This window comes from Osmerus eperlanus, chromosome 1 (genome assembly GCF_963692335.1).
Source record: "Osmerus eperlanus chromosome 1, fOsmEpe2.1, whole genome shotgun sequence".
NCBI classification, from domain to species: Eukaryota; Metazoa; Chordata; class Actinopteri; order Osmeriformes; family Osmeridae; genus Osmerus; species Osmerus eperlanus.
In genome coordinates this window covers 15,082,312-15,105,349 of record NC_085018.1, presented here as the reverse complement: position 1 = coordinate 15,105,349, position 23,038 = coordinate 15,082,312, and the positions used below count along the sequence as shown (strand labels likewise).

The 23,038-nt window shown below is 46.8% G+C and overlaps 1 protein-coding gene across 1 annotated transcript; it reads left to right on the top strand.

The window, feature by feature from the left end:
* The first annotated feature begins 21,017 nt into the window (after positions 1 to 21,017).
* id1 (inhibitor of DNA binding 1, HLH protein) lies at positions 21,018 to 22,270 on the top strand. Its single transcript, XM_062462576.1, has 2 exons — positions 21,018 to 21,525; positions 21,745 to 22,270. The coding sequence occupies exons 1-2, from the start codon at positions 21,166 to 21,168 to the stop codon at positions 21,778 to 21,780; spliced, it is 396 nt and encodes a 131-aa protein (XP_062318560.1). The 5' UTR covers positions 21,018 to 21,165; the 3' UTR covers positions 21,781 to 22,270.
* The last annotated feature ends 768 nt before the right edge of the window (positions 22,271 to 23,038 follow it).

Below are 23,038 nucleotides of genomic sequence, written 5' to 3'. Positions count from 1 at the left end.
GGATAATTGAGGGGATGCCAAAGAAAGAGGGGAGAGGGGAATGGAGGAGAAGGAAGAGAGTGACGAGGAGGCTGCTTTGGGTGGACATCCATTAACCAAGCATTCAGCGTGAGCTGTGGCATTTACTGAAACATCCAAATGCCATCGCAATCAATCGGTGTTCTGAATGACAACCATATCCACATACACACACACACACACATACACAGACCCATACACACACTTTAAATTAAACGCGATGGCGAATATATAAACCAGCACTCCACCAAGCTTCAAATTAAAGCTCTGACTGTGACTGTGATGACAGACTATGCATTGTCTGTAGTATTTAGTATTTATATTTAGTAAGGGCCTACTTTTTCCAACCAGGCAGGTACATTTTGCATCACAGAACATTGTTCTGGAATAATTTACAGAAGAAGTGCGCAGGCCTGTCATTTCCTTTCCATTTCATGCTGGCTTTGATACTCTCTTATTCTGTGTTTCATTTACCCACAAAGGGTATCTTTTATGTCTCTGAGTACATTATGTTGGATAGCCTAATCTCTAAGGGATAGCAAAAAAAAACAATTGCCTACGACAACTAAAAGAAACACTTCCAACTGCAGTGAACCACACTGAATGAAAGGGGAGATTGAGAGAAGAGGAGCAGGGGAGGAGCAGGGGAGTCCTTGTGTCTGTGTGAGCAGCAGCAGAGGCAGAGTGCTGCTGAGGGAGACACAGACAGGTGCTGCTGAGCGAGACACAGACAGGTGATGCTGAGCGAGACACAGACAGGTGCTGCTGAAGGAGACACAGACAGGTGCTGCTGATGGAGACACAGACAGGTGCTGCTGAGGGAGACACAGACAGGTGCTGCTGAGGGAGACACAGACAGGTGCTGCTGAGGGAGACACAGACAGGTGCTGCTGAGGGAGACACAGACAGGTGATGCTGAGGGAGACACAGAGAGGTGCTGCTGAGGGAGACACAGACAGGTGTGTGTGTGCGTGTGTGTGTGTGTGTGTGTGTGTGTGTGCGCGTGTGTGTGTGTGTGTGCGCGCGTGTGTGAGTGAGAGGGGGGTGCACATACATTTCCAGACATCGAGCTTTCTGTTTCTGTGTTGTTTGGGTCATTTTTGTTGGCTGTTGAATTAGCAGTACACATTGCATACACAAGAGGGCGTCAGTACATCAGTTTTAAAGAGATGCAAACCTGAAGCCCTGCCCAGCCAACGAGCTCAGCTGGGCTGACACGTTGCTGGTACACACAAACATCATCCGTGATGGACTGACACTGCTCCACTTCAAGGATGTGATGTGCCCACACACCCCAGCAAGTGTGGACCTAACAGCATGAGGTGACTTGGAGTGCCATAAAAAGTGCAAAATAAATACACCAAACACAAGCAACCTCCAACCCTGAGGGGCCTGTAAAAGTGAACACTCTCCCAAAATGTAATTTACCTAATCAAGGAGCCGTGCAGGAGAGGAGTACTGTAATAACCTGAGGATCACTTGACTCCAAGAAAATATGAAGGCCCTTTGTTTGTTTTTCATTATTTCTCGATGGCCCAGAGCTTCTAGAAGGAGACGTTCCCATGACCTTCCAGAGGAACAGTAACCTCCCGCTGCTACCAGCACTGCACTGGGTGCTGTGTCACTGAAATTATTTTTAACCTTATTGGTTTGTTTTCCTTGTGTGTGTTTGTGTGTGTGTGGACACGGAGAGACCAAGAGATAGACAGAAAGGTTGTTATGCACGTGATAAAACAGCCCTATAAACAACACTAAAGGCATACTGAGGAGGGTTATTAACCTGACACAGCAGAGCTTTTAACAACAAGGGTTAAACTGTTGTAAAGTATTTTACACACTGAATGTGACAGACTGGTTGGACAGATGGATTGGTATGCTGGTAGGTTGTAACACTGACTTCTGTCGTTCTGTCATCTAGTTAGTATACTTGCTAAGATCCTAACATCACGCTGCCTTTGTCAGCTTGATCTGTTATCGTTCCTTCAATAATCCTCTTACTGATGCAGGCCCTGTCCCAGGACGACTGCTGCAGCGTCCTTGTGTCAAATCTATCTCCAAGGTTGAAATGTATTTTCTAGAATGTGCCGCTTGCTGATATGAGCTGATATCACTGTACTCAGAAAGGGAATTCACTGGAAAGCTTGGCAGAAAAAAAGAAATAACCACGCGAACCATGACATTCCTATTTGTTTGCATCTTGCTCCCTCAGGTGGGTCCACCCAGTGTAACTGCTGGGGCTCTCCCAGGCCTCTGTTGACGGTGGTGCTGCCTCACTGGCTCTGATGTGTCCCACAGTATTCTGCCAGCTGCCTGCCAACCAGTCTGCCTGCCAACCAGTCTGCCAACCAACCCAGTCTGCCAACCAACCAGTCTGCCAACCAACCCAGTCTGCCAACCAACCCAGTCTGCCAGCAGTTCAGTCATTGTCCAGTGCAAAGTTATCATTTCAGGCACACAAAAAAAAACATAAAACATGCACACACACACCCCCCACACATGAACACACTGATATATTTAGTATGATGACCAATAGTAGGCAGCAGGTGAAAGCACTGCACCAGTCTTTTGTTGTCAGTGTCAGGTGGGGTCAGCTTGGCACTTTTACAGGCAGTCAGCAAGAACTGTTTATCCACCTCTTACCACAGCAGAGAGAAAAAGGATCTTGTTGACCTTTGAGGCGTGTGATACTCGACCCAAAATGCCTCCTCGCAGGTGAGAGCGATGGTGGCTGTTTGCACCTGTAATCTGACGAACTGAGGTCACCTCTAGCCCCACTCACCTGGGAGTGCTTTACTCTCTCCTGTATCTGGTATCTCTCCCCCCTCTCAGTATCTCCCTCTTCCCCTCCTCCTCCTCCTCCTCCCTCCCTCTGTGGTACAGAAAACAAGGGTGGGAACCGGAGTGGATACAGGTGGTGAATGGGTGTGAGAGCCTCACCAGTGAGAATGCGAGAGATTGATTTCATAGTGAGAGAGCCATTCAGACACGCTTGGAACACTTTGTCTATTTGTCATAATGGCTTCCAGAGCAGGCAAACATAACCAGTGTTGTCCAGATGTGACTCTTTCTTTCGTTCTTTTAATGAATATTACCTTGTGGTTCCCAAGTAGCCACAGTAATTTGTTCCATTCGAGTGCTGCAGGGGAGGAGGACAGACAAGCAGGCGGTACAGGTTTGGGTCTCGCTGGAGTATCGTGTAGCTGGCTTTTACGACCTGTTTAACACCAGAAACCTGAACACAGCCATTTATCCCTGAGTGCGACACAGTGAGAATGTGATAGGGTGAGCGAAGCCGTAAAATACTCATGTTCATTACTGGGGAGGAAATCGGGGAACATGGAAAAAGGAGTACCCTGTTTGTCTGCAGTAAATCACCCCGACACTCGTGACGCCTGCCTCTCTGGATCCTCCGACAAAGGTTGTTTCTTCTAGAATTTTCCACCGTTGGGATAGGGGACACTATTGTGACTGTGTCCCCGTGCCGGGGGAAACCCTGCAGGCTGTTTACGACAGACAAGTCAAGTTTCAACTAGACATTTCATTCCATGATCATGTCAGACCTGCAAGAGGCATTTCACTTCCCATTTCACAGAAAGACAGTACATACCTAGCATACAACTGAACACACAGCTAATCCAAACACACAGAGTTGCACTGTATGAGAGGTACTGGGATAGAACACCTTGTTGGCACATGTGGCTTGTGTTTAAACATTAGACAATAGGGGTCTTCCAGACCGCCATACAATACTTATACGTTTCCAGTATTATGTGATGTATATGTTAGAGGCCTCATAAAATAAACCCCTGTCAGCTTTTGAATGCTGGCCGCGTGTTAGGGAGAGTTTGAGAGAGTGGAGTGGGAGATTTCTCAGCCGAGATGAAGGAGAGATTGGATGCAGTGGGAGTGGGTAGGATTGTCAGGATTAACTGCCTAACAGGACAGAGCTCTTAATCTTTACACAACTTTCAGGGGAACCACTAGCATTTGTCATAACAGCACAGAAACAGGACACTGAATTTACAGGTCCCACTACCTAAACAAGAGCAGCAGAATGTGTGTATGTGTAAGTGTGTAAGTGTGTGAGGGAGAGAGGGAGAGAGGGAGAGAGAGAGAAACAGAGGTAGAAAAGTGTGTACATAATCATCGTGTGCATCATGCTAGTGTGTTTATTATGTTTGTCAAAGGGAATATGTTTATATGACCGTTCCTTGGCTTACGGACTCAAGCCACAATTCCTTGAAAGATCACTGATCGGTCCCATGTGAACACTTATGCTCCAGCATTCGGAGGGAAAGAAATAACAATCCCCTTTGTGATGCCTTCCACATGCTCTCACACACAATCATTTTTCTAGTTATTTTGTCCTTCAGCAAATGTACTCAAAGATCGGGGATTTAGGTAGAAGGAAGGAGGGAGAGAATGAGAGAGAGAAGGAGAAAGAGAAAGAGAAAGAGAGAGAGAGAGAGAGAGAGAGAGAGAGAGAGAGAGAGAGAGAGAGAGAGAGAGAGAGAGAGAGAGAGAGAGAGAGAGAGAGAGAAAGAGAGAAAGAGAGAAAGAGAGAAAGAGAAAGAAAGAAAGAAAGAAAGAAAGAGAGAAAGAGAGAAAGAGAGAAAGAGAGAGAGAGAAAGAGAGAAAGAGAGAAAGGAAGAGTAGAATGGGTTTTAAATTTCAATAGAGCCCCAGCAGCTATCCAAACAGTGGACAGAGGGGGGACAGTGGCAGAGGCAAGGCAGTCAGGCAGGCCAGGGAGGGAGGGAGGGAGGGAGGGAGGGAAGGGAAGGGAAGGGAAGGAGGGAAGGGAAGGGAAGGGAAGGGAAGGGAAGGAAGGAAGGAAGGAAGGGAGGGAGGGAAGGGAAGGGAAGGGAAGGGAAGGGAGGAAGGAAGGAAGGAAGGAAGGAAGGAAGGGAGGGAGGGAGGGAGGGAGGGAGGGAGGAGGCTGCAGTAGAGCCAGTCAGTCTAGACTCCAGATGTGCAGGGAGCTGTGTGGCCGTGCAGGCTCCTGCTAGCTGGCTGCTCTGGGAGTATCCCCAACACATGTCCCCACGCCGCCTGTAAATCACACAGGCCAGGCCTCAGGCAGCGCCGCGGCCACAAACCCCCTCCACCCAGACCCCCAAAACGCACAGGCCAGGCCTCAGGCCAGCGACAGACGGACGCCGCTGAGCCCGCTGCGACGCTCAGCACCAATAATCTGACCTCCCCCTACTTATATGAGATGAACAAGAACAGGGTTCCAAATAACGTTACCACCCTTTTCCATGCACCCCGCCTCTACGTTGTGTGTGTGTGTGTGTGTTTGTGTGCATGTGTGTTTATTGACAAGTCGTTAGAGGATGTAAATATGTTAAGGATGTTGAGGCTGTCTTTATTTAGATTACCACAGTAGCATGCAGGGATTGTGGCACCAGAGTTGTCCTGAAAGAGCTCATCACTTCCACACTGGTCTCTGCTCTGCTCCAAACTCAACTTCAGAGAGTGGATTCAAACAATTATAGAATCTTGGTGAATGTGTGTAATCTATTCCCATAATGAGATGTTTGATTTAGAGTTGTTCTCCATATATAGTAAGCAATGCAGGCCACAGTCATGCACTTAAAACCAGATGTTCTCATTGTACATCTGATCAGAATGTGCTTTTTTTTCCTCTTCTTTTTCTTTTTTACAATCCATTTCCTGAAATGTCTTCTGCTTCATTGGAATAGGATAGTGAAGAGTGACAGGATATATAGGGGGGAGAGAGAGGGAAAGACATGCAGGAATATTGACCATGCTGGAAGTCAACCGCCTACGTGCTCCACTCACTTGACCGGTGAGCCACCAAGGAATGTTTTCTAGCAACTTTGCGTGGAGTGGCTCATCAGACAGAAGTGGTCAGGACAACTGTGGACGTGCAATGACACTCGCCCCAAAGAGAACATGTGCGTTTCCAGTGGATCATCTGCTTCTGGGCAAGGCTGTAAAGTCAATGCATACTCAGCTGTTTAAACAGGTAGCGTGTAGACACGTAAGCTGTGTTTGACTGGATCAGGGTGTGGATGCCCTCTAAACAAACAGGTGAGCGGAGAGGAAGTGGTGCTGCAGTAGAGCGCTGTACACCGGTGAGGGCCGCGGCCCCACGAGAAACGCCGACAGCCTATGCCTGTCCATTGTCTGTGCCTGTGTGTGAACAGGTGAGCAATCCAGGGCCGTTGCTGCGACCAACAGTCACAAACACACACACACACACAGAACTTATCAACAAGCCTCCACACACAACAAGCCTCCACACACTTACATACACACATATACAGCAGTTAGCATATGGAATTTGACAAACACACCTTCAGACACGCAAACACACACGTACACACACACACACACATACAATTCCAGTAGCAATGCACACACTGCCTCCTCCTGTGTGTGTCTTGTGTCTGTTTAAACACCTTGATTTTGTTTTTCTTTGTCCCAGTGACTCAGAGGGAGTTCAGCGGTCCACAGGCCACCGTGGGTAGCTCCAGGAGTTCTGCTAAGCATGTGAGGTTAACTAGGTTTGAACCCTGGGCTCTGTGGGAGTGAGCTCTGGTAAAGCACACATTCTAGGCAGTGGAACACAGGGTAAGAGTCAAGAGAGAGTGGTGCAGTACCACCTACACAACACTTGGGGGCCACACACACCACTTGACTGTGTGTTTGTTGTGTAAATGTGTGCGTGTGTGTGTGTGTGTGTGTGTGTGTGTGTGTGTGTGTGTGTGTGTGTGAAAGAGAGCGAGAGAGAGAGAGACCATGAGTGTGTGTTAGGGTTAGAGTGCATGCATGAGTGAGTGTGAGGGGGGACACTGGAGACAAGGCAGGTACTGAAGGCCAGTTAATTAGGGATTGGCTCCAAACAGGCTAACAGGGCCGTCATCATGTGAAACTGCTGGAGGGAGAGCGTTTCCCTGACACCACAGATAGAGCTGTTCAAAGAGCTTATCTTTGTCTGGCCTTGCCTTATCTGATCTGACCCCCACTCATGTGCCTCCTGTTACTCTTGGTTTCATTTGTGAGTGTTGTGTTTATGTGTGTGTGGGGGGGGGGGGGTAGGACATAAACTCTCTGAATGCTTAACTTGGATGAGAACAGGATGAAGTAATCATTGGCTGATATAAGAATTAAATAAATACTATGCATATCAAATCACACCAGGTAATGTTATTAAGAATGAAATGTACAGTTTTCCATGTGTTTTGATTACACAAGCCATGTGGCAATGACAGTATTCTGGTTTTTGCTCTGTGTTCTTAAAAGTGAATATTGTTTTTCACAGGTGTTCATTTCCATGAATATAATGCATTCCTATGTGTATTTTTAATCAGATTCACAGTTAAATAATTATTCCTTCCTTTTCTCATCTGTGGTTTGCTGTAGGCTAGGGTTAACAATTTAGAAACAATTTAACTACAATACCGCAATAATTGTTGTTGCCAACTGTCTCCCCCTGGGGTGACCTTCCCTTTCTCTCACACAGACACGCACACACACAAACGCGAGCACACACACACACACATTCAATGTTGACACAGCTTCAGCAGGGACACCCCCTCCACACCCTGACACCCCCCTCACACCCTCTCTCCATTCCTCTCTCTCCTCTTACAGACACACACACACACACACACACTCACGTACACACACACATGCTCACACAAACACACACGTACATGCACACACACACAGTCCTGTTTGGAGCAGATCAGAAGCCCGGCTCGGAGGCCCCACACCTGGGCATGTTTGCGGAGGAAGAGGGCCCTGGGCGGGCGGCGCTCCATGCGCCTGTCGACTGGCTCCACCATGTCTGGCCAGCTGTGCTCCTGGCCTGGCCTCGCGCTGTGGGGGCTGTGCAGCTGGGAAAGGCATGTTTCCCAAAAGAGGAGGAAAAAAAGGAGGGGAGGGAGGACAGGGAGACACAGAAAGAGAAAAAGAGAGAGAAAAAAGACTGGGTTATTTCAAGCTCATTACACATTCATCCCCTTTCTCTCTTAGACCATCTCTTTTTTATGGCAAAACTGGAAAACAGGTTTTCGGGCAAAAATATCATAGAACTTAAATCTTTAAATGAAAATAAAATGCAAAGCATGTACGAGGATAATGATTTAGTAAATATACACTTTTTATCACTTTATTGGTATGTTTTTTATAAAAATAAAATAAAAATAGCCCAACGAGATTTATTCGAAATAAAATGAGAAACATTGTTATGGTCATAAAATGTGAGGTGGCACTGTGATCAGCAGGCTGGCATTGTGACAAACACTAATTGCAAAATGCAGGGTATTTAGGTTTGTGTTAGTCGCAAAACTGACTCTGCTTTCCAGAAAATGTGCTTCTGACAATAACTTCTGCAGTCTGTGTGTACTGTCTGTGCTTGTAGCCTGTTGCCATCTGCAGGTCCTTAGGGAAACCGTGCCCAGCAGTAGTACAGGAAGTTCTGTACGTGTGTGAGACCTGTTTGTTCTCCTGTCAGTCAGCCCTCTTCGGAGGTGCCAAGCAGAGCCAGGAGCCAGGAGGACCAGGGCCAGAGCCAGGGGAGATCCCGTCCAGACATGCCCAAGATGGAGGCTTTGTGTTGGGCATGAGGCATAATTTCAGCCCCTTCAGTCCAGGGCTGGGTTTTAAAAACACACAACCCACTCAGTAATTAAGATGGATTGAGATTGTAATATCTGTTTGTTCTTGTGGAACAACAGGGAAAATGCAACTGGTTGCCAAAAGCGTATTACTTTCAAGAACATTTAGAGTGCTTCATCTTTAACCCACTATGAACATAGCTTAGATTCTGCATGTCATCTGCATATATCTAGGCGGAAGTAACAGAAGCAGTCATAAATACACAGATTATGTATGTTCAGACAGAACATCCGTAGTTATCCATCTTGACTGTTTATTGCCTTTGAAGAAGTTCACCTCAAACATCAAACATACAACCTTCATTCATGCAAACAGGTGACCCACACTCAACCCATTTGCCCATAACAGACCCTGTTGAGCACGCTGACACCATGACGCACTTAAACGGAACCCCACAGACAGAGGTGAGAAACCCATGTGGCAGCCATGTCCCCCGGTTCAAAGGATGCCTCACAGTTTGGCCTCTCAGAGGGGAGACATACCGGCTACTGGGCCAGATCTTCCTCAAGCTGGCTTGCCTCTGCCTCTCTGAGCCCTGGACCCCTCTCCCCTGGCCTGACCCTGGGCTACCATCATGCTGTCACCACTGACCAGATGGACACACAGAACAGATAGAGCATAAGGTTAGCATATGCTGGTTTGGCTGGAGGTGTAGTTAGCTAGCTCAAGGAGATGGACAGTTGGCTTGGGTGAGGCATGGAGGAGTCTGTGTTCCAGGAGTGTGACAGCAGCCAAGAGAAACCTCTCCAGTGAAGGGCATTTGCTACATTCCACTTGAGCTCATGTACACATTTCCACATCCCCATCCACAGCGGCACGTGTAGAGCTGGAGTAGTGTGTACTGAGCTGAGGGCTTGACGTGGTGCAACACACATCACCAATCAGATGTGCACTGAAGACCCATCTTCATACATCTCTCTTCTGTCATTCTCACACTCTCAAGTTGTGTCTGAACCCCCCCCCCCCCCCCTTCACTCTCCCCCCAGCCCACCCTCCTCTCTGGGCCTGTGTAACCTCAGCCAGCAGAGTCATCCTCCCTGCCTATCAGAGAGAGTTGTGGTGGGGCTTCATGTACAGACCAGCGCCTGCCACGGCTGGGGCCCACAGACACCACACCCTCTGCATTCCTCCACACAGCCTGGGCCCTGGGCACAACTGGAGCTGAGAGGGTACACACTGGATCTGCTGGGTATTAGGCCAGAGCACAGGCTGATGAGATGCTACAAGTAGTCCCTTATGTCTATGTGGGATCTGTACTTTTTTGTTGTTATGTTACTTCTGTTCTGTGCGTGTGTCCAGGGAACAGGTCAGCTCTCCAATAAGATGATACATCTCAAGGGGATTTGATTTGATTCGCTCCATTTCAAAACAAATCTGCAGCCCTGCAGAGTAAATGGAAAAACAGTAAGGAGGAAAAGAAGACACAAGGGAGGGAGAAAAAAAAACAAAATCCATGACAAAAGCAGAAAGTGGGTATTATCTCCCCGGCTGTCTGTGCAACAGGAAGTCTCTCCCAGAGAGGCGACTCTGCAGGGCCTGATCACAGAAGCAGGGCAGGAAGTCACACAAAAAGACAGGAAGTGAGTGCCAGCTCCAGGAAGTGAGTTTTTTGCAGCTTCGGCTCCACGAAGTCTGGACCCTAAAGAGAGGGAGGGAGGACGGAGAAGGGAGGGAGCCCGTCTGAACATCAGAGAGAGATACTGTGTGTGTGTGTGTGTGTGTGAGAGAGAGAGCGCGATTGAGAGAGAGCAAGAGAGAAAGAGAGCAAGAGAGAGACAGAAAGAGAGAGAGACAGAAAGAGAGAGAGACAGAAAGAGAGAGAGATCAGGGCGTAGTGATGGCAGTGACAGCTGTCTCCACAGAACCAGCTGTGTGTCATTTACTGAGCTCTTATAAAAACGAGACTGGCACCAGGGAGTGATGTTTCTGATGCTTTGGCGCCAGTCTCTCCGCTTCAAATGGCATAGTGTGCCACCACCAACATCCTCTCAACCTACACATCACACACATTTAGTAAACACATTTCTGTAGGCTAAAATTAAGTCTTCTCTGCACACTAGTTGCTTATTACAATACTCTTTGTTTCCAGCTTTCCACTCTTATTTTTGAAAAGCATGGTCAAGTATTCCACAGCGCTTAAAGTCTTAAGCACTCTAACGTTTTAGAGACTGCAGTCTCTCATCTCTCTCTGCCTCATACACACCTGTGTTCACACATTTACTGACTAAACCTGCCATTTTGCATGTCAATAGACTGTCTGCAAAGATGTGGAGGTGCTAACTTCCTCTGTGGTGCACCTGGACTCAGAGCTGATCTGCATAGAGAGGGGGGGCCTGAGGGACAGAGGGAGAGGGGGAAACAGGAGAGGTGTTAATGGGATAAACACTGCTAATTGTGGGGTACTTAAGCAACAATTGTTATCATGGGGCAACAGGAACAACAGATGATGCCTCGTTTGGGGTTTCCTGACCTGTGTCAAAGTTCAGACATCATGGAGAGGTTTCACTGCAGCCGTTTCAGTCTTATCCGCACAAAACAATCTTCCTTCTCTTACTCATCTTTTTCCATTTAGTGATGACTTCCTCCTACTTGTTTGACTTATCAGTGCAGTGCACTTGAACACTTGCAATTATTTAGAAACACAATCTAAAACGTCAAACGGTCCTCGTTTCAGCTTCAGAGCTGATAAAAAGCTCCAAGGACATCCAGAAAACATCTTTATCATGTCCTTTATCACTCACCCTGTCTGAAGGCTCACCTGTTTAAAAACCTAATGATAACCAAGGAAACAGCTGTCTCTTTATTTGATATCAGAACTGACAACATAATTTTTTAGGACTCATCAAGGTCAGTCTGTAGTTCATCCCCCAAAAATGTTCAGCTTGTAACTGAATGTCAGATGTAAGATTGGCTTTCTGGAGCCAGTGTGGGACGTACAGTCATAACATTTGGGTTGGAGCAGTCAAATAGACATAATTTAGTGCAGCTTTAAAAACAAAAGCTGATAATGTTTGAACACATCATATTCTCAGTGAGAGTACCTTTGGCTTGCTTTCAGCCAATAGACAGTGGAAATATTTGACAATTTCTTTAACTGTAATGACTTAACCGATATGTTTTTGGCCTATGTGTTGTTTCAGTCTCATTCTACGTTAACTCTGTGATCACCTTGCCATACCATTCCAGAGAGCTTTCACTGGCTACACAAAGAGAGAAGGGCATTAGTCCACAAAAAAAGCCCAGCTTTGGCTGCCTAAAGAAAGCAGAGGTTTAGCTCTTTCACTTCCACTGCATTGTTATGCTAAGGCCGGCTTGGGAATAGAAGAAGCAGCATTAGCATCTGAAGAAGAGCCAACATCTGAGGGAAACATGTCTTTAGGCCCCACAGAAAAGAAGCCACGCTGTCTTTCCCTCTCATTTTCTCATTCTTTCACTCACTCACTCGTTCCTCACTCAACTCTCATCCCACTCCATTCGAGGCTTCTTCTCTTTCTCTCACTCTTTTTGGACATTTTGGCAGGATGGCTTTTGGAGGATTTAAACCTTCTGACAAAAGTGCAAATCCAGCAAAACATTTTTGTTATGGTATACTAAATGGTATATGGTATACCATGCCATGATGAAAACATACACACACACCAAACACTGTCAGTATTTCTTAAAATTGTTATGGGACAGAGTGGATGAATGAGTGTAATATGCATGTGTTGAAAATATCACACTTCAACTTCCAAGTGTTTTCAAGCTGTAAACAGCACCTGCAGTGACTGACCTATAGCTTGGTCGTTAGCCTGGTCTAACTGGTATTTAGCCTGCTCTACCTAGTCTGTAACCTGGTCTTTACCCTGGTCTAACTGGTATTTATTTATTTAGCCTGACTGCCCTGTAGCCTGGTCTAACTAAAGGTTTTTAGTCTGGTATAACTGGCCGACAGCCACCAGGGCTGACTAGGTTTCCTCCTCCAGGGTGGGAGTCAGGGGGCAGCTGTGTAATGACTCACAGCCGACACACACGTCATGTTGGGAGGCAGCTGAAAGGCTCTCCCCTGGGTCAGTAAGGGACTGGTCCAGAATGCCCCCGTGGACACACACACTGACGTGTGCACATACGCCAGAGACTAACAGAGACTCTCCGTGACTTTCTGTCAAGTGCGCATGTGGAAAACCAAACTGCTGAGTCACAGCAGTATCCACAGCACGTGTCCACAGCATCACCAAAGTGATGACTTCTTTCACTTTGTTATTTACACATGTGGGCTTGGATGGGCAGGCGAATGACAACACATACCTATGGCTGACAGGTTTGTGTGGTAATACCTCAAGACTCCAACGGCTGACTAACACCTCACACAGATTGGGTCCTTTCGGGGAAGAGGTGTATGAGTAACTCCTGCACCTGCTTCCCAGTCAGGCTGCTGTAACCGAGCCAGCGGGGGAAGAACAGTGAGGATGAGGGGAGGGAAGGAGCGGAGAGTTAAAAAAAAAAGGAATTTCCAAGGACAGTAAAGATGTTGTGAAACAGTATTGCGCATGTGGCTCCCACAGCTGCAGAGGGAGTGAATCGCTTTATGTGCAAGAGCATGAGTCACTAGGAGAGTACTTCAGAACCAGGATTACACTTAAATCCCCCCCCCACCCCCCCTCTCTTTCTCTTCCTCTCTCTCTCACTCTATCTCTCCTTATGTTTTCCATGCCTCTTCTCCTCACAGGTGCAAGCATTGAGGTAAGCCAACACACACACACACACACACACACACTGTCCGTTACAATGAACAATGCGGGATAGATCCCAGTCCTGCTCTCTTCATCACCATGAGATCATTTGGTAGATATAACCCACTGCTCACACGTTTCCTGGCCCTCCGCTCGCAAGAGGACCTAGCAACAGCATTCACTTGTCATGCTGTTATTGGTGAGGTCTTCTCTCTTGTGTCTCATAGCACTGCCAAAAAAAATTATTTGATGATTCACAGAGGGAAGAAATGTGTGTCTACAGTGTGGGTAGGTTTATTGTAAACACATTGTTTGAGTAATTTCATTAACAAAACCTATGATGTTGTGAATTGGACGCATATCCATGTGTAACGAGTGACACTCATGTTTTGCTTACAAGCTCCACTGGTCCTGTTGTGTAATTTAAAAAACAATCTGTCCCAGCAAGATTATGGATAATAATAAAAGCCTTCTCTGAATTCCTATTGATTAGGGACGCCCGCTCATCTAAGAGAGGGGTTGAAACGTCTTTATTTGTCATATATTAAACACTTAATAAATGTTAATACTCAGAGAATTAGGATGAGACCTAATTCCATGGTTCAACCCACCAATGGGGCTCAATAGCCTGAGGTGCCCTCCAGGCAGCAGCATCACAGGTCCCAAGGCTGGTCCACTGGTACTCTGTGTGGTCCAGCCCCCCCAGGAGAGGGACAGGGGGAGCCACTGGGCTTGGGCCCCTCTCTGTGTCCCTCTCCTCCTTGTCCCCCTTTGATATCACAAGTGCTGGAATGGAGGGGTAGCGCAGGGAGGGGTGCACAAGGGAAGGGGGGGGGGGGGGGTGGTGACAAGGTCTCCCTAGTTGCCAAGCGAACGCCATATGGGCAACTCACTGGTGTTACTGGGGGCCCAGGGCAGTTCCCAGAATTCACATGATAATGAAGCCAAGGGCCATTCAGAGCGCTGGCCTAAAGCTGGGCCTAAGAGCTTTTGATAGCCCCCAGCAGCCTGTAGTCCTGCCCACCCCGGGCCCAGCCAGCTTTCCTGCCAGGCCCAAACCACCTGTTTGATTTTCCCAGGGCCCAGCGATATAGAGGAGGAGAGAGGAGGGGAGGGGGCAGGAGAGGGGAGGACGAGAGGGGCTGCGAAGGAATGTCTCCCTCTCATTCTGTCACTGAGTGTGTACTTCCCATTCACTTCCTCTTTATAATCCCTCTGCCCTCCCCTCACGTGCACACAGTCGCACAGTTACACACACAAGCATGCACGCAAACACACAGGCGTGTGGAACCCAGACGCACACACACACACACACACACTCACTCGTACACCCCTGCTGACCCACACACACCCTCAACGTCTCTTTTGTTAACTCCCTGAAACAATCCCAGGGAGAAGAATGAAGTGTAAAAGTAGGGCACCTTCTGCCGCGTTTAAGTCTCACACAGGCAGATTCCTGTAAGTGGGCCCTGTGTGAGAAGCAGGGCGGTGTCTTAGCTGAGCGTGCCTCCCTCTGCACATGACGTGGGAACGACAGGAGCATCGTCCCATGCTGAAGGAGACAAACAGGGACAGGGACTGGGGTGGTGGTGGTGGGAGGGGGGTCTATGTTTATATAAAGGGAACATTCCTTAGGGACAACACACTGCCAAAACACATGTACAGACAGGACCGATGGGTGGGAGTAAAGAAAAAATGGGCTGGCTTTCCTGGATCTGGAGTCAAAATAGGATTAGTATCATGAATCAGTATCATAGATCATCAAAATACTATTATCAATACTGGGATTTAATACTATTTTCACAATTCAAAAGGAAACTTTAAACCCTTTTTCAAACACTCACCACAGGTTGAGCGCCTAACATGTACAGTACAAAAGATATCAGAGGTAGAATTCCACGATGGAACATTTTCTCTGTTGTGTAATCATGTGGCCTGATCTGACCATGGGAGCATACTTCCTGGGAGCACAGGTGTGCGACTGACAGTGCGTACTTAGTAGATACATCTAGTTCCCGGTATGGAGGCGGGGCGGCAGGGAGAAGGGAGGCGCTCCTTCAGTCTCACTTGAAATGATAATTAGCTGGGGGCTAAACACCTGCGCTCCCCTCCCTGGGCAAGACAGGGGGAGGGAGGGGCCCTGCTTAGCCTGCGGAGGCTGCCCGCATTGCACCACCTGACACACCTCACAATGTCTCTGGTTACTGTACTTCCCTCACTGGGGGTGTTCCTTTTAACACTTTATTCAGGTCAGGTGGAGGAGGAAGTCATCATTGACAACAAAACAATAACAATGTAGGCCTATTGATGGGAGGGAGAATACGCACACACCTGTTGCACCTGTGCCGCTTTCATGCTGAGAGGGAGCATGAATGGATTTAAGGATTCCCACACCCCTGAAAACCCCTCCACTATACAGTTTGTTCCAATCCGCTTTGATGAAGAAGCGGGGAAACTTGAGAAGCCAAGGGTGCATGCTCATCATCGCCCAATCAGAAGCTATTGCATCAAGGTGGAGCATGTTTCAAGAGCCTCAGGAGAGTGAAACTCCCAAGGCCCAAATAACCTGATTATACCCACGCCACAATCAAAACAAAAGTGGCGGGACCAATCTGTTCACTGTCAATGGTGGCTCTCATTTGTCAAGCCCATCCAAGAGGTTGGTTCTCAGGCGACTTGCACAATGCCCAGTGACAAACAGGAGGGCTCTCCTTTTAGCCCAGCCTGCCACCGGGAAGCCCATCTGAAGTATTAATCTTAGGGTGGAACAGCAGAGGAGAGGGCTCAGCCTGGCCCAACCATTGTCCCCAGGACTGGGGCCTGTGAATGGGGCTTTGTCAGCTCCCCAGCTGCCACTGTCCAGGCTCCATCTTTAGGCTTTGGCTCCCATGTCCCCTGGCCGTGCTGACTGAACGCCTCTATGCAGCTGTGGGGATGTGTGTGTGTGTGGGGCAGGGAGAGAGGTCAGGTGACTGACCATTCGTCTCACACACACTCACTTACATACAAACAAGAGAATGCACACAGGCTCCACCACAAATCAAATACCCTATCTGTGAACAGCTGGGATTTCACATTGATAAAATACATTTTATTAATCAAAAATGTTTGCATGAACTTGTAAAAAATACAACGGAATGCTAAGCAAAAATGTCCTTTAAAAATGTCATTTAACTATACAGAAGAAACTGCCTTTATGATTTAAATTCCATGAAGGGATGTTTCAGTTTCATGTGATGCCAATGATGTCAGGGGAAAGCAATAACCCACTCTCAGTCCTCTGGCCAAGCCCAGAGTGGTGGTAAGATGTGTGGAAGCTGCAGAGAGGCAGATGAGCATGGTGGAGCTGATGGTTTTCCAGCAGCACTTTGTTTGCCCTCTATCTCCCTCCCTGCTGGTGGTGACAGCTGGCTAGCAGCACTGGGCCCTGGCCCCCATACATGTCCTCCCGCTGCCCAGCTGTGAACAGCTGGTCCCCCCCTAACGGACACTGCTGGACCTGGGCTCTGCTGGCTGGGAGCGGCTCTTACAGACAACACACACTCTTTCACTGATAGGGGCCTATTGGAGGCTCTGTTAATGAGTGGGCCTCATTAAGGTACAGTTTCGAAAGAGGAGGACCTATTGTTCATCTGGTGTCAGAGGCTATATGGATAACACTATGGAGCTGTATGGCACAATGGACAAACCCATGAGATTTATCAGCCCAAATCTTTCACTTTTAGCATGACATAAGCTTATCAGTTGAATCGTGTGTACAACATCAACTTGAAGAGATATTGGCCATGGAGGGTAAGAAAGGTAAGAGAAGGGTGGGGGCTGGAAGTGGGGTTCCCAGGACGGAAAGGACTCCAACGTTATTAGATTTGCAACAACCCGTAACACTGTCTTCCATTGTGTTTCCCTCCACCCCTGCCCTCCCCCAAACCCTGACCGTAGAACACCCCAAAGCCCCACCCTCCCTCACCCCCTGGCTAAAGCTCTCTCTCCAGGCAATTGCCATTGGAGTGGAAAGTATTCCAGAGCACAATGCCCATGCTCTCAATGGGTGCTTTAGCATGCCACCAGTGCGCTGTCACCAGCAGATGGGGAGCTAATTAGAAGCCATTAAAGGGCTTTGATAGTGTGTGTGGGAACCAGGCGGAGGGAGATGGCCGAGAGGGGGTCGGGGGTGGGGGGGGTGGTAGTTGGGGTTTGGTGAATGCACACACAAGCTGCTGCTGCTACAGTGGAGAGCCTGAACTGGCCTCCCTGTGAGTGTCCTTTCCCTGGGAGAGGGCAGCCATCTTCCAGGGCCAAGGACACAGACTGGACACCTGTTAGGCTTCAAGGATCTCTTTAGAGAACCGGCACTTTCTCACTATTAGACTCATATGCCCCCCCCCCCCCCCCCCCCGCAACCAGATCCTGTTTCTCTGGGTACTGCAGTCGAGGGGAGAAAGAGCCATACGTGTGTTAGGCTCCAGCAGGACTGAGCTGCTGATGACACATTTCTGATCATGAGCGCCCTGTCATCCCACAGGATGTGACTCCCCATGCCCTCGCTCATTAGACACCACCATCTCCCCAGGGAGACTGCGGGCTGGGCCAGGCCAGACAGGGGAGTTAAGTGGGGGGATAAGGGGCAGTAATAACAGAGCCATTTGGGATGCAGCAATGACACACTGAGCCTAACCTCTTTTGTCTCAATTGAACCTTTTTTGTTGTTCTTTTAGACTCCTGTTCCTTTCGCAACCAGTGATGTCCTAATCGCTTTAGTCCATGTCAGATCAATTATAGTTCTTTATAGCATCTTGCCACATAGAGGCTAAATGTTTTTTTACCTGACACCACATCCCAATGCCATATGGGAATGACTGGCTGTTCACACACCTGCACACAGGTGTGATCTTTATCGTACAAACAGGAAGAGCCAGACTGCCAGCCAGAACTGGAAACTAATCCCACAGCTGCGGGGAGATGCACACTGAGAAAGGTGTGTGTGTGTTTGTGTGTGTGTTCGTGTATGAGAATCTTACCAAGTAAGATTTCTTATGTGCATCTTTCCCTGATATTTAACTGTATATTTCACTTCTCTTGTTATGATAACAATTGTGGTGCTTTCATGTTGCAGGAAGTAAAATGTGAACTACCTATTGTGACAGAGTGGTAGTAACAGCAGCAAAAGTGTTTAAACAGTACTGGAATGTTTCCTCTGAACAAAGTCCTGCACCAACTTTTCCTTTAACTGCTTCCTGTGCTATGCTTTAGCGGATCTATTTTCTCTGGTGATAAAGAGGGCGTATTAGCAATAGACTTCCCCTTTGAGATAAAATGTTTTTTTCAAGAAGAAAAAAGATAAACAGGGACAAAAGATACTGTTGAATGCTGGCAAGACAAAAAAAATAGTTTTACGGTGTCTTCCTGCTGACAAATAGCAAACAATGCATTTTACCTGTTTGAGTGATGCATTATAGACTACAACAACATTGCCAATTAATTAAGCAGCCTATTGTCATAGCAACACAGGTGAGACACATAGGGTGTTCTACCTCATATGATTTAGCTATTTATTTTAATAATTGAAATATATCTACAGTTAGCAGTATATCATGACAATATATAATGAATATTTGCTGAATTTAGGATGTTGAGCTTGCTGGAGTTGGGGGTGGGGGGTCTGCCATTCTGTCAGTTAAAATCAGGAGCTAATATGTTTCACTTTTCTTTTCCCTCCACTGCTTCTTCCTTCTCTTTCCCCTCTCTCCCCTCTCTCCCCTTGCCTTGATGTGCTGTAAACAGGCTAAAAAGGGCCCAGCTGTGTAGAGTTATTGTTGGTGTCAGTAGGAAGTGCTGATAGCTTTTGCAGCTGAACAAAAGCTGGATGAGGGGAGTGGAGGGGCGCTCCAGACACTGTGGCTCCAGCCTAGATTCTCTCCCACAATCCCTGCACCGCACTCCTATTGTTCTGCCCACCCGGCCCTCCCTCTGCCCTGTCAGCTGCAACCCAGGACAGAGGGTAAAAAAGAAAAAAGAAAGTCCAAAGTTTTTACGGGCTAGTGCAACAACTAGAAAGAGTTCCTAGTAGTAAACTTTGTTACTAGCTGCAGTTGTTATTATTGGTATGTTAAGGGCTCTCACATGGAACTACATTAATGCATGTAGAAAGACATTTAACTCAGATTAACACAAATTCATTAAGGAGGTATTTGAGGTATTTAAATAGGCTTAAATAAAATATTTTTTTTATGATAAATTCACAAGACAACATTTTTTTATGAATAAATGCATCGAAACAACTTTTTTTTTTTTTTACTTAAAAGTACTTTTATTCAAGATTTGAAGACATTGCATTTTGACTGTCTCATTAGATGGGACACATTGAATAAACATAGTTTCATGTGGAGGAATGCTGCAAGTTATAATCCTGCATTTGTGTTCAATGTAGTAGCCTACATGTTTTCAATTCTCTCTTGCCCCTCTCTCTTTCTTTTTGTTAAAGATACGAGAGTTAGCTGGTGACAATAGCCGTTTGCAGGTGCGCGGGGCGGTAATCTCATCAGAGTGATTTAAGGTGATAAATGAATGATGATCTCCGAAGCCAGTTTGTTCTCAGGGTTTGCGCGCTATGCAGGTGAATGGGGGAGAGCGAGCCTGTTGTTCAAGGTCTCCATGGAGACCGCCCGCGCGGCGCCAGGCTGACAGGCGTCAAAGCTCGGATGAATGGGTGACGTCACCACGCTGGCGCCTGCCAGTCTGCTTCGGCTTGTTTGGACAATCTGGGGGAAGATTCAGAACAGAGCAATGCAATTTCAATGTGCACACAAGGCTGAGCACACACGGAGAACATGTGAAGGAATCCGTGAAGTTGCTCACAGGGGCTTCCTTTACGAAAGGAAAAAGAGAGTCTGTACTTAAAAGTGTAATATAAGAGTTTAAAGAAAACTTTTGATTTGGCCTTTCTGAAACAGACATTTAGGCTAGAATATATGACATGTCTGACATTAATCTGAAAATAAAATCTTGAGTAGAAAAATTAAAAATTTCCCGCTGCAATTTCTCATGTTAAACTATTTCTTCTGACTTATTTTGATATGCGAAACTTGCTTATCGTGATTTTCCTTTAATGAACTGATGTTCTTATTAACTTGAATAAGAAACACTATGAATGGAAGTTACCCAGCCCCGTAATTATCTATTCTAATTGCATTCCTTCGTTTTTTTTAATCCATTGTCATTTACATCTGTGGTGCCATTTATAATGGTATGCGGCAAATCTAGGGCGCTATGGTTATTATCATTAACCATTCATTCTATTCATGTCCTCTCATCCCACACACATTCACACAGCTCATACCCATACATACACCAGCCCCTGACTGTCCCCGGGCACTCTACACCTGCAGAGTCCCCAAGCCATGGACAGCTGGATTCCCACATATCACCGGTAAAAGACACACATTTGTTTCCATTTGTAACGCCATCCCCCAAACAGATTGTAAATCCTGATAACCAGCTTGGCGTTCCTATTGGTTAAGAGAACAGTTGTGAACCAGCCTTCTAGTGCAAATGCAACCATGTCATTGGCTTCTTTCGGCAAACAGGACATTTTCAGAAACGCCCCCAAGTCCCGAGTCTTGTATAAAGCTAAGGTGGTAGAGTCACGTTGCTGTTGAGGAACTGTCAACATTCCGCTGCAAGCAACTTAAAAAAAAAATCAGCGAAGACAACTAAGAGACAACCTTAAGTCTATATTTTACGCACAACAATCTTTTTCGTTGGAAACTACATCTTCAGCATCAAAATGAAAGTGGTCGGATCTACCTGCGCATTGAAGAGCAAGGTTGGCGGCGAGGACATGGTGCGATGCCTGTCTGACCAGAGCCTAGCCATCTCTAAGTGCAAGATCCCGCTGCTGGACGAGCAGATGACAGTCTTCCTGCAAGATATGAATAGCTGCTACAGCAAACTGAAAGAGCTTGTACCCACATTGCCCACGAACAAAAAGGCAAGCAAGGTGGAGATTCTCCAGCACGTCATAGACTACATCTGGGATCTGCAGGTTGAGTTGGACGAGCCTGAGAAGAGTCGCCAGCATTCGGGGAACAGCATGCCACGCACGCCGCTGACCACTCTGAATGCAGAACTTGCCAGCATTTCTGAGGTAGATGGCCTATACCTGTTATGTATTCACAGTATACTTATCAACAGTGTCCCGCTCATGTTGTTACCACCACTGTATGAACTCTTATTAGTCAGTAGATGTGAGTTGGTTGTAGGCTATACGTGTGTAAAGTCGTGTAACTTGTTTGTGCTCAACGTGTTTTCTCTTGACTACTACAGAGGGTAAACTGATCTAACAATGTTTCCCTTTCCTTTGCAGAGTGGATGTTCGGATGACAGAATAATGTGCCGTTAAACCAAGGGAACATCTCCCCCATCATTCCATAGCGAGCACCAACTTCAGGTTACCTGATGGGCCATTCGACCACGTCAAAACCTTGAACTGAGTAGGGAAGTTGCAGACTCCCATACTAGAAAATGCATTCAATGGACATGCTCTGGTGAAGAGGAACTGTCATTCCAGGCCTTCGATTTACCAGAGGTGGCTTGGAGACGAGTGTTGTCCAAAATAGACTGGGTTAGCCGGGGACCATGGCAGATAGGCTACCAGTGCAACCAGCTTTGCTTGTTGCTTGTAGAGTTTCTTAAGAAAGTTAACATTTCTGTCAAGTTTTTGTATTCTGTAAAACATGTAGAAATTTCGAAATTTTGTTAAAGAAAAAAATACATTTCTCAGATTCCTGAGCGACAAACTGTATTGTATATTACAATGCCACATTATGTGAAAGATATTGTTTTCTTACAATGTACTTTATTGGTGTTTTTATTAAAACAAGACAATTATTTTGAACAAAAAGTATTGTGTTATGTATGGGGGGGGGGGGTACGCATCCTTTTACTATTTTAGTAGGCCTTGACTTAATTAATTAAGCTACAGTCTGAATGATGACCTGCAGCCTACTACACATCAAAGTAATTTTCACCATACACAAACAGTTTAAAACCCTTAATTAGTGACAGGACAGTCGCTGGCATATTTAACCAGTAGGATAGTCAACGATGTTAACATATTAGGCTACGTTTCATGGGGTAGGCTCTCGAAACTGTTCAGACCCGTGTTTGAAGATTGATAGTGATTCAGAGAACAAAATTTAGACGTTTTATAATCATTTCAGACAAACACGTAGCCTACTATTATTTAAATCGTCCCAATTAATGTAGCCTATTTACTAAGGCTGAACTTTCTTATAAATGTGTTAGTTAATCGTGTTGTTTCAGTCACTTTCTAAACAAATCCTCTACGACTTTTGTCTTTGGCAGACCATGGGTTAAATCAGTTTGGAAGGCAATTCGTTATAAGATTTATTCTGTCTCCCTGGTGCAATGTTTTTCCCATTTCCCTGCGGTGCGATGCGCACAGCTGCAGCCCCGGCGTTCTGAGGCACGGCCAGTGTGTGATTGTGTTTGTGTGATAGCTTTGTGCCAAGGGCAGGGGAGGGCGGCGGGGCCCAGACTGAGCGGCGCCTCGGCACACCTGGGGAAGTTCAGGTTAAATAGCTCCACATTCCTCAACACACAGCTGATTGAAACATTAACAAACAGTAATCCACGAG